Source organism: Tachyglossus aculeatus, chromosome 3 (genome assembly GCF_015852505.1).
Source record: "Tachyglossus aculeatus isolate mTacAcu1 chromosome 3, mTacAcu1.pri, whole genome shotgun sequence".
NCBI classification, from domain to species: Eukaryota; Metazoa; Chordata; class Mammalia; order Monotremata; family Tachyglossidae; genus Tachyglossus; species Tachyglossus aculeatus.
This window is the reverse complement of record NC_052068.1, coordinates 16,945,858-16,958,205: the sequence shown is the minus strand read 5'-3', so window position 1 is coordinate 16,958,205 and position 12,348 is coordinate 16,945,858. Positions and strand designations below refer to the sequence as shown.

The following is a 12,348-nucleotide window of genomic DNA, read 5'->3' as shown; positions in this document are numbered from 1 at the left end:
GGTCTGTGATTTCTAGTCAGCCCTTTTTAGGGGAAAGGGTTGCAGGGGCAGCTGGCAGGATGTTGGTGAGGGGCGAGGGGAGGAGTGCCTTTTTTTTTTCTGCTTCTGGGAAATATGGATGTCTGCCTGTTTCATGTGAAATTATGCTTTGAACCTGAGTGTCAGAAGTCTTCTATTCGTCGCCTTAAAAGCTGAAAGAATTGTTTTAGCTCCTGAGGTGTTCCCATAATAATGTTAGGATTCTTTTATATTCCTCCGGAACATAGTGGGACTGGCTGTGGTGTCGTTGGAATCTCACTCTGTTCTGAGTCTATTGAATAGTATATGAACAAACTCCTTCTGTAACCTTCTCTAAGCGCTTAGTAGAGTGCTCTGCACACAGTAAGTGCTCAATAAATATGATTGAATGAACCTCTGAGGAGAACTGCACCAGGATTAGAACCCACGACCTCTGACTCCGAAGCCCGTGCTCTTTCCACTAAGCCATGCTGAAGCAGAGTGACCTAGTGGAAGGAACACTGGCCTGGGATTCATTCATTCATTTATTCATTCATTCATTCAATCGTATTTATTGAGCACTTACTGTGTGCAGAGCACTGTACTAAGCGCTTGGGAAGTCCAAGTTGGCAACATCTAGAGACAGTCCCTACCCAACAGTGGGCTTACAGTCTAGAAGGGGGAGACAGACAACAAAACAAAACATACTAACAAAATAAAATAAATAGAATAGTAAATATTCAGAGGACCTCCTAGGTTCTAATCCCAGTTCTGCCACTTATCTGCTGTGTGACCTTGGGCAAGTCACTTAACTTCTCTGGGCGTCAGTTACCTCATTCATTCATTCATTCATTCATTCATTCAATCATATTTATTGAGCACTTACTGTGTGCAGAGCACTGTATTAAGCGCTTGGGAAGTACAAGTTGGGAACATATAGAGATGGTCCCTACCCAACAGCGGGCTCACATCTGTAAAATGGGGTATGAAGACTCTGAGCCCCATGTAGGACATGGACTGTGTCCAATCTGAGAGCATCGTATCTGCCCCAGTACTTAGCACAGTGCCTGGCACGTAGTAAGTGTTGATCTCTCCGGCCGTTCTTTCTCAGTCTCTTTTGCAGGCTCCTCCTCCCCCTCCCATCCTCTTACTGTGGGGGTTCCCCAAGGTTCAGTGCTTGGTCCCCTTCTGTTCTCAATCTACACTCACTCCCTTGGTGACCTCATTCGCTCCCACGGCTTCAACTGTCATCTCTACGCTGATGACACCCACATCTACATCTCTGCCCCTGCTCTCTCCCCCTCCCTCCAGGCTCGCATCTCCTCCTGCCTTCAGGACATCTCCATCTGGATGTCCGCCCGCCACCTAAAGCTCAACATGGCGAAGACTGAGCTCCTTGTCTTCCCTCCCAAACCTTGTCCTCTCCCTGACTTTCCCATCTCTGTTGACGGCACTACCATCCTTCCCGTCTCACAAGCCCGCAACCTTGGTGTCATCCTCGACTCCGCTCTCTCATTCACCCCTCACATCCAAGCCGTCACCAAAACCTGCCAGCCTCAGCTCCGCAACATTGCCAAGATCCGCCCTTTCCTCTCCATCCCAACCGCTACCCTGCTCATTCAAGCTCTCATCCTATCCCGTCTGGACTACTGCATCAGCCTCCTCTCTGATCTCCCATCCTCGTGTCTCTCTTCACTTCAATCCATACTTCATGCTGCTGCCCGGATTATCTTTGTCCAGAAACGCTCTGGGCATATTACTCCCCTCCTCAAAAACCTCCAATGGCTACCGATCAATCTGCGCATCAGGCAGAAACTCCTCACCCTGGGCTTCAAGGCTGTCCATCCCCTCGCCCCCTCCTACCTCACCTCCCTTCTCTCCTTCTACAGCCCAGCCCGCAACCTCCGCTCTTCCGCCGCTAATCTCCTCACTGTACCTCGCTCTCGCCTGTCCCGCCATCGACCCCCGGCCCACGTCATCCCCCGGGCCTGGAATGCCCTCCCTCTGCCCCTCCGCCAAGCTAGCTCTCTTCCTCCCTTCAAGGCCCTGCTGAGAGCTCACCTCCTCCAGGAGGCCTTCCCAGACTGAGCCCCTTCCTTCCTCTCCCCCTCGTCCCCCTCTCCATCCCCCCATCTTACCTCCTTCCCTTCCCCACAGCACCTGTATATATGTATATATGGTTGCACATATTTATTACTCTATTTATTTATTTATTTTACTTGTACATTTCTATCCTATTCATTTTATTTTGTTGGTATGTTTGGTTTTGTTCTCTGTCTCCCCCTTTTTTGACTGTGAGCCCACTGTTGGGTAGGGACTGTCTCTATATGTTGCCAGCTTGTACTTCCCAGGCACTTAGTACAGTGCTCCGCACACAGTAAGCGCTCAATAAATACGATAGATTGATTGATTGATTATGTGCAGGTGAAATCTTGCATTTCTTTTCATCCTCAATATCTTCTCTTGATTTCATTCTTCCCTACCTCCCACTTGGGCCTACTATTAAAAACACACCCACACGCACCCACACCCCTTCTCCCCCCACTCCCCCTTAAGTGTAAGGGAAGGGGGGCTAAGTTGGGATCTTCAGACTTGAAGGAAGTGGCAGCTTTTTCGTTAGGAAACAGTCCCGGCACTACCTGATTCTCCGGTCCACATCCCTCACCCTAGGAATATTGGGAACAGACACAAGATGATTTATATGGCTCCAGAAATTCAGAGATGTAGTATTCCGCCTGTAAGTATTTCTGACTTCCCCAGATGGTGACTCAAAAGCATACCCTCCACCCAGTTTTTCCGTCACTGGGGTTTTCACTCTGCATTTTGAACAGAACGCTGTTGGGGAATTGGCTGTCACTCTTCAGACAACCCACAGCTGCGTGCATCGTTTGTGATGCTGTATTGGAAGAAGCATGTGTGTGCAGGTGGACAGTGAAGATCAAGGTGGTACACTTACATGGGTTTCCCTTAAGAGCTCCATAAATGCCATTGATTGACTGACCTTTCCAACCCCATTGGCTGGGAGTAGCGTTGAGGCCAAAAATTCTACTTAAGTTTGAGTGTATTTAAAAAATGAAATAAATTCCACTTTCACGAGGAAAGCAATATGCTGTTGATGTTTAACTTGATGGGAGAAATCTCATTTCTCTTGTCATAATGTGATTAGGCAGTGACAGTGTGAAGTTAGAGCATGAAAAAAGGCTGAATTTAGTAGCTACAAGTATTCATTCATGCAGTCATATTTATTGAGCGCTTTCTGTGTGCCAGGCACTATAGTAAGCGCTTGGGAGAGTACAACATAACAACAGACACATTCCTGCCCACAACGAGCTCACAGACGTCTAGTCTAGCTAGTGAGTACCTTAGCTCACAGTACTTGCCTTGATAATGTCTCTGCTCGTGGCTCAGTGGAAAGAGCCCGGGCTTGGGAGTCAGAGGTCATGGGTTCAAATCCCGGCTCCACCGCTTGTCAGCTGTGTGACTTTGGGCAAGTCACTTCATTTCTCTGGGCCTCCTTTACCTCATCTGGAAAATGGGGATTAAGACTGGGAGCCCCACGTGGGACAGCCTGATCACCTTGTATCTACACCAGCGCTTAGTTCTTGGCACATAGTAAGCGCTTAACAAATACCAGTATTATTATTATCATTAATAATAAAATGATTTTTTTTCATTCTTTACAAGTCATACATCTGCTGTACTAACCCTTTGGTAACTCTTTTCCATTTTCTTCCTTCAACAGATAATTGGCCTCTTGAATGTGTTCACTCCACAGAAATCCCTCGAAGAATTTCAAGATGTGTAAGTGTGGTTATAACCAAAGATCGTGGTGTTTTTCCCAACATTTTTGAGTGAGGGGTGGGTAGAGCACTTACTGTGTCTTTCTTGCTACTTTTCCCCTTTAAAGTTACATAGTCATGGAGCTAATGGATGCAAATCTTTGCCAAGTGATTCAAATGGAGTTAGATCACGAGCGAATGTCGTACCTTCTCTATCAGATGCTGTGTGGGATTAAGCACCTTCACTCTGCTGGAATCATACATCGGGTAAGTAGAGATTTCCCCTTTCCTCTTTGTATATTATCAGGGTACCTTATATGCAGTGAGTCAGGAACAATCTTGCTTTTGGTGAAGCAAGGTGATACCAGATCTAGAAGAATCCAGAACTGTAGACGCTGACTTTGCATTGTAAATTGGGTTTGATTTAGGAATATGTTTGCATCTCTGTCAAATCACATGACAGTGATACGTTTGCTAAGCAATCAGTTTGACCAAATGGATCGATAGGCGTCTTTATTTGTTCGATATGGCCATCTACTATGTTGCCCAAATACATGCTTTTTGTCACTAAGTTAACCAAATCCAAAAAAATAGCTGATCTACAGTCTCTAAACCATCCATTTATAAAATCAAATGGCATGTTGCAAAATGGGTATATGAAAAGTTGGGGCTTACACTAACTAGCCTTCCATCTGAGCACCCGCTAGATTCCATGTGTGAAAAAATACCACAATGAAATGACCATCCTTATTTTTTTATACCAGTATATTAGCATGGCCATGCAGAAAGAGCAGGAGCCCAGGCTTTTTTTTTTTTCCCCTGTGTCTCTTGTCTAGTTGGGTGACCTCGACCAAGTGAGTTCAGTGGATTATCTGTATTTTTTTTTCCTCATCTGTAGAATAGGGCAAATAGATTGTGACTGGGAAGATTGCCCCAAGTTGGAATGAGGTGAGCATACCCACCGTTTCCAGAAAGTGATGAATGAAAAATCCTACCCTGTATTAGCGCATTCTAGCAAACCAGGACCCCTCAACTTAATACTTGGGATACCCAAGGGGATGAAGGAGTAAATGGAGACTTGAAATCTCCCGTGGACCCAGTCCAAAGCCCATTCAAGGACAAATAGGTTTCAGGGTCTTGGGGGCCACCTGGGATGAAGAGTTTTGTCCTCTTTAAAGTCTCACTGTTTGAGCTGAAGTCGCGTGGCCCCAGTTCAGTGGCTGCAGATATTGCAGGCAGAATAACCCAGGGTGAGATGGAGATTGCCCGGGGACTCCTGCTTTGCATGGAATCCCAGCTCCATTATAAGATGCCCTCGGATGCACCGAGGTGTGAAATGAGAAGTGTTAGAAAAATACTTCAACGGATACGCTCTTCCCTGTTGTTGTTTTTTTCTTTTCAGAGCCTTTAAATCTGCTAAAAACGGCAGAAGTCTGAAAAAGTTCTCCGTCTCCCACAAAGTGAAGGCAGGCTTCAGTTCTAAGCAGGCTAAGATCTTGCAGCTGAGAAAAGAAAATATTCTGAGATGCCAGAATGTCTGCATTGGTAGAGGGTACTTTGCCCTTTGCTCTCTGTTCTCCTTGAATGGACGGAGATGGCGGGGAAGAGAGGGTTAAGGGAGAGTGGTGCTTGATGCATTAAATTACTCCTGGTGACCATGATAAAATGTCAGTGATAATGAAGCACCGAGCAAACCTGACTCCAAAAATAAGCATCTGTCCACAGCATATGGGGCAGGCACAAATTAAATGCTACAGAATAACTTGGGCAGTATAATTTTGCTTGGATAGCTATATTTTGCAAAGTTAACTTCTGGCACTTGTGCAGTGTTAATAACACTCTCTATGCAAAACCTTTTGTTGAGTGACATGGATGGATGCATTTTAGGCACTAGGCTTCTCCGATTTTGACAGTTCATTTTTTTTCCTAAGGCATCTGTTCCTGAAAATTCCAGGCACTAGTTAACAAATGAGAGTTTAAGTGAGAGAACTTTCTCCGGGGCTTATTTTGTCACCAGACTTTATAATGATAGTAATTACGGTACCTATTAAACACTCCGTACAAGCACTGTAGTAAGCACTGGGGTAATCAGGTTGAAACATAGTCCTGTCCCACAGTCTAAGTAGGCGACTAAGTAGGTTTCCTGACACTTCTTGGGGTAGAGCTGTGAGAGCCAAGATGAGTAGGGGAATAGAGGAGCGGGCATTTTGACGTCTTGACGGCCGGCGGCTCATTTTGGGGAGAGGCACTGAGGTCCTGCAGCTGTGAGGAAAAGGCAAGGGCTGGAATTTGGAGCCGGATGGGGCTTCGTGGGAGCAGGGCACAACCCATCTAATCCCTTCCTAGACCGTGAGCCCATTGTTGGGTAGGGATTGCCTCGATTTGTTACCGAATTGTACTTTCCAAGCACTTAGTACAGTGCTGTGCACATAGTAAGTGCTCAGTAAATACGATTGAATGAATGAATGCCCCCCCCCCCCCCCGCCCCCGCAGCCATCTTTGCTCTCAAACCTTTTGAATGAGAGAAAGTTGCCCAGTAATCGGAGAGGTGCCCAGTAATAATAATAATTGTGGTAATATTGTGGCACTGTACAGAGCACTGGGTTTAGATTAAAAACAAATCAGGTTGGACACAGTCCCTGCCCCGCGTGGGGCTCACATTCTTAATCCCCATTTTGCAGGCGAGGGTACTCAGGCATAGAAAAGCAAAGTGACTTGCCCGGAGTCGCACAGCAGACAAGTGACAGAGCCGGGATTAGAACCTAGATCCCAGGCCTGTGCTCTATCCATTAGGCAGCACTGCTTCTCTACTCTCCCAGTGCCGCCTTGGATTGGTTTTGTTGTGTGCCTCTGGAACCCAACTTGTACTTCCCAAGCGCTTAGTACAGTGCTCTGCACACAGTAAGCACTCAATAAATACGATTGATGATGATGATGATGAACCCAGGGCCACAGCTGGGTGGACAGTGGGGAGAGGCTAAAGAGATAAGGAGGAGTGTTGAAAGTAAAACCCAGGATGTGAAGTCGTGTACAGTGACAGTGTCAGAGCATCATCTGGTTGCCCACCATAACGGACCGTAGTGCATTCTGTTCTCCCAAAAAGTGTGTCTTCCCTACCCATTTGGGTAGAACACAGTGGGAAAATCAGGAAACGTTCTTCCTACAGGACGCATCCGTCCAGATAGAAACGCGGTGTCGGAAGACACGATGATCAGCGTGCACGTGGTGTTGAGCAAGATGCCTTGCGGCATGTGGATGTCACTGCTGATGAGCTGCTTCCTGAGCTCTGACCCTCCACTCTAATTACTTTGGCCTCAAGTGGGTTCGGGATGTAAAATCTCATTATGCATTCTGCAGTTCATTCAGTCGAATTTATTGAGCGCTGACTGTGTGCAGACCACTGGACCGAGCGCGTGGAAAGTACAGTTCAGCAATAGTGAGAGACAGTCCCTGCCCACTATGGTCTTACAGTCTAGAACGGGGGAGACAGACATCAAAACAAGTAAACAGACATCAATAGCATCGTTATAAATAAATAGAATTATAGATCATCATCATCATCATTATCATCAATCGTATTTATTGAGCGCTTACTATGTGCAGAGCACTGTACTAAGCGCTTGGGAAGTACAAATTGGCAACATATAGAGACAGTCCCTACCCAACAGTGGGCTCACAGTCTAAAAGGGGGAGACAGAGAACAAAACCAAACATACTAACAAAATAAAATAAATAGAATAGATATGTACAAATAAAATAAATAAATAAATAGAGTAAAAAAATGTACAAACATATATACAGGTGCTGTGGGGAAGGGAAGGAGGTAAGATGGGGGGGATGGAGAGGGGGATGAGGGGGAGAGGAAGGAAGGGGCTCAGAAGATAGATATGTACATATATACACAGTGTTGTGGGGCAGTGGGGGTAGAGCAGAGGGAGCGACTCGGGGCGACAGGGAGGGGAGGGGGGCTTAGTCTGGGAAGGCCTCTTGGAGGAGGTGAGCCTTCAGTAGGGCTTTGAAGGGGGGAAGAGAGCTAGTTTGGCGGATGTGTGGAGGGAGGGCATTCCAGGCCAGTTGTAGGATGTGGGCCGGGGGTTGACGGCGGGACAGGCGAGAACGAGGCCCATTGAGGAGGTTAGCGGCGGCAGAGGAGCAGAGGGGGTGGGCTGGACTGGAGAAGGAGAGAAGGGAGGTGAGATAGGAGGGGGTGAGGGGATGGACAGCTTTGAAGCCAATAATGAGGAGTTGTGGGGCAGTCCTACCCCCCTTCTCACTCACTGCACGCTGTACCCCAGAGGGATCGGGGTTGACAAGAGAGGGAGTGGCAGGGCCGAAAGCATTAACACTCATCAGTACCTTCATGAACAGTCTCATTCCCAAAGTTTTCAGGTCTGGATCGAGACTCGTCTGTTTGTTGTTTACAGTGGGGGCTAAGAGAAGCAGCGTGGCTCAGTGGAAAGACCACGGGCTTGGGAGCCAGAGGTCATGGGTTCTAATCCCGACTCTGCCACTTGTCAGCTGTGTGACTTTGGGAAAGTCATTTAACTTCTCTGTGCCTCAGTTACCTCATATGAAAAATGGGGATTAAGACTGTGAGCCCCACCTGGGACAACCTGATCACCCTGTATCCCCCCCCAGCACTTAGAACAGTGCTTCGCACATAGCTGTGCCATCATCATCATCATGAAGTGAATCATCATAAGCCTCCCGATAGTGGCTCTTGTATTAAAGTAGAATGAGATTGTAAGCTTCTTGAGGTCAGGTATTTTGTCTACTTGCTCTTTTCTTCTCATCCCAAATGCTTAGTACAGTGTTTTTTTTTTTTTATCTTGTAAGCACCCAATCAGTACCATAGATTGAACTGACTAGTATTTAGCTGGAGGGTTAAAGGTTTTGGTCACAAGGTACATAGGCACATTGGAATAGAGGTGGCCTCAAAAAAAAAAAAGAAATGATTCTATCAGTAATGAAACTGTGGTGGTGAACATTAAATTGAAAGGAAAATAAATTGGTCACATTGTGGGATTTTTGCAGGCATGTTTTGTTTTTGTTCTTTTTCCATTAGCAAATGTCAGATGGGAAACTAAAAGGTGTAAAGCCCTAACACTTAATGGATGCCTTTTCACTTTTCTGGAGGTACTTTCTCAATCAGTTCATGTGATCAGATGATCTAGCGAGTAGCCTCGAGTGGCTAAATTGACAGTGACACTATAGAAAATATTGTTTTAGTTGATGGAGTTCTCAAAATGGACAGATGGCCCAAAACCTTTGCTGGGGAGAAGGCACAGCAATATAAACCAAATAGCGATCTCTAAATTACGATCTCCTTCGTCTTACACTGTAGCGCTTCTCTGTACTATAGTTCCCGTGAGCTACTTCTCCAGGGCCCTTGTCTTAGAACTAACCTTTCAGGCTAACCCTAACTCAATGGTATGTCCAACATCGCTAACTTCTTCAGTAACTGTAGGTTTTGAGTAGTTTCATAAATAAAGGCCAAAATTACCAAAGCAATTTCATTTCCGAGGTTGTTTGGCTGTTAAATTTAGGGGGAAACATCCATTGTAACCAGCAAAGTGAATTTTAAATTGAGATTGACCTCCTTTTTTTTTTTTCTCTCTCTCTCTCTCTCTCGTCAAGTGGTGGTGGCGGTGGTGGTAGTAGTACTTAAATGTAAACTGCAGCATGTTTGTGCATATGACAGCAGTCTAATCTGAAGTTTCTTTTTAAGGACTTAAAGCCCAGTAATATAGTAGTAAAGTCAGACTGCACTTTGAAGATTCTTGACTTTGGACTGGCCAGAACTGCAGGAACTAGTTTTATGATGACACCTTATGTAGTGACTCGTTACTACAGAGCACCCGAGGTCATCCTAGGGATGGGATACAAAGAAAACGGTCAGCAAACATAGTCTTTCTTTGCCATATAGTGATAAGCATTTTTTCCCTTCAGTACTCGACAATTTTACTTGAAGTGTTTAAGCTTTAAAATCTTTAATGATCGGATTTTAAATGTGCACAGTTTATGAAACTTACTAGAAACCATATTTTGTTTAAATGTATAAAATGCCGGGGGAGGAGAGGGGCTTGTTTGTTTCAGACGTACCTCCGCACACATACTTCATTAACACGGGCTCGTTTTTTCCACTGCTAGTGAGAAGAATGTATTTTTCCGCCCCCAAAAATCTGCATACACATGGCTTGCTGTAGTAGCTCATTTCTAGAATAAAAATGCCAGGGGACTGAACGTTATAGAGAATAAGTGTGAAAAGCGTATGTTGACGGTATTCAGCCCCAGTGGAGATTTTTCTTTTTTCAGTGGCTTCAAATTTACACCCTTATTTCATCCCCTCTGCCTCTTCCACCATGTCGATGATGCACTCTTAGGGGAATTAAGCACCCAGACTTGTTGTCAGGTGCTGGTTAGCCTTTCCTTCCCACCGGTTTGTGACCCTTAAATCTTCTGTGTCATCAAGGACTGCATAGGTCAAACCTCCAAATACTGGCAAACTTCACCTGAAGCTTTCCCAATATAGTAAATCAATCGTATTTAAATCAATCGTATTTATTGAGCGCTTACTGTGTGCAGTACTTGAGAGACTTCAAATAAGCTATTAGGAGATGAGACACTTTGTCATTTTAATGGACCCAGGCCCATAGAAGCACATTTATCGAGATGTTGTCCTCTCCAGAACCCTATATATACACACCATATACATATACATAAATACCCAACCATACATATTTAGGCACATGCACACACACACATATATGCACCCTTATATGTATTAATAGTCCAGTATTGACAAGTAATGGGTTAATAATTGAGGTGGGCTTTGGGAATGGCCCTTTTATCAAGAAAGAAATGAAATAATCAAAAAAGAGCTCAGTATTTGATTAAAGTGAAAAGTCACACCTGGTTATTTTAATTGGAAATGTTCTCCCATTTGATAGCCTGCCGGGAGGCGGGGGGTCACTTATTTCTGGAACATGGGAAGCGATTTGTAACAGCAGTTAATGATTGAATCCTCTGATAGGGATTCTTAGTAGATATATTTGACCTGATTTTTGATGATTTGGTGGTACTGACAAGATTCTTAGGGTAATATCCCATCTTACCATCTACGTATTTTTTTAGTTGTTCAGTCTCTCTCCATCTTACTCCAGTACAAAATAATTGGCACATCAAGCCCTAAAACTTGTTAAAACTATGGTGGGGAGCCATTCAGTGGCCGTTCCAAATCTTTTAACTTGCTTACCATTTTATCCCATAATAACTGACACTTTCTGCAGAGAGTGTAAGTCTTTTTATGCTTAAGCACACTGTATTATAAACGGTTCCTGACACTTTCTGCCGAGAGTGTAAGTCTTTTTATGCTTAAGGACACTGTATTATAAATGATTCCCTAAAGAAATTAGACAGTATTTGAAGCGTAACGGTTAGTTTGTATAAATCTGCAGACGCTTTCGATCCCAGTAGGCTAAATGGGTGAATTCCTAGGTATAAAAACTCTGTATAAAATTAACTTGCCCAGTAACTGAGTGTATGGATGTTGACTTGGGCTTTAAAATTTTTTCTAGCTCATCTCTTATGTACTTTTCAAGAAATTGATAGTAATTTTTAATGCCAAATTCCAGGGAAACATTCCTTCACATGCAAAAGTTGAGAGAGTTCCTTGAGCATCGCAACTGCTGGACGGACTATTTCTTAAAGTTATTTTGGGGTCCACCAGATTTTAGAGCACACGGTTCATTCAGGTGTATTTATTGAGTGCCTACCGCGTGCAGAGCACTGTACTAAGTGCTTGGGAAAGTGCAGTAGAACAACAAAGAGATACATTCCCTGCCCACCGTTGAGTTTAATGTAGTTCACAAAGTTACTCAAAATGTATAACCTTTATTACAAAAAGCTCTCCTAAAATCTGAGTTTTTCTAGTTCACATTTGAAGACCTTTTTTTTTTAATCATTGAGGAAGATAGTTCTTTCCTTCCTCTGTTTTCCATCCTTTCCCTCAGCCACTCATTGCACTTTGAGAAAGTGTACACCTGTGTTAATGTGTATGTGTGTGTGGTGTATTTGGCTTCTTTTAAAATGGTAAAAAGCCCCAAGTTTTCATTGTGTTCAGTCCAAAACACTTTAATTCAGTCACGCCCTGACTAAATTTAGAAGATTTCTCGCTACGTGTTGTAATGATCGGGGTAATTTAGATAATATAATCCTTTGAGAACTTTCATACTGAGTACAACAAATTCAATTTTAAGCTCGAAAGCAATTGTAAAAATGGTGACATATATTCTCTGCTAAATACGGGTCCCAAAATTCCCTGGTTTAGGATCCAGCATGGCAATCCTCATCCAGTATGAAAATTGAATGATGGACTCATAATGCCTGTAAACCAGTTTAAATCAAGTAAATTTTTGAGAATTCCCTTTTCAATTCTGAACAAATCTAGCAGAGGGACGTTTCGATCTTCCAGAGAAAGTTCCCTGAGCATTTTACTAAAATCGAGTTCGGTGTGAAAGTTTTTGAAGTGTTTTACGGGGGAAAGAATGGGTTAATATTTGTTCCTCTCTTC

At 44.2% G+C, this 12,348-nt stretch overlaps 1 protein-coding gene across 5 annotated transcripts in view; it reads left to right on the top strand.

Annotated features, from left to right (window-relative positions):
• MAPK8 (mitogen-activated protein kinase 8) overlaps window positions 1-12,348 on the top strand; it is a 91,641-nt gene that overhangs the window by 60,852 nt on the left and 18,441 nt on the right. For all 5 annotated transcript variants that reach the window (XM_038744439.1, XM_038744438.1, XM_038744442.1 and 2 more), the window contains exons 5-7: window positions 3,740-3,798; window positions 3,905-4,043; window positions 9,505-9,670. In XM_038744439.1, coding sequence (XP_038600367.1) covers window positions 3,740-3,798; window positions 3,905-4,043; window positions 9,505-9,670 — 364 coding nt within the window. The remainder of the gene's footprint in view (window positions 1-3,739; window positions 3,799-3,904; window positions 4,044-9,504; window positions 9,671-12,348) is intronic.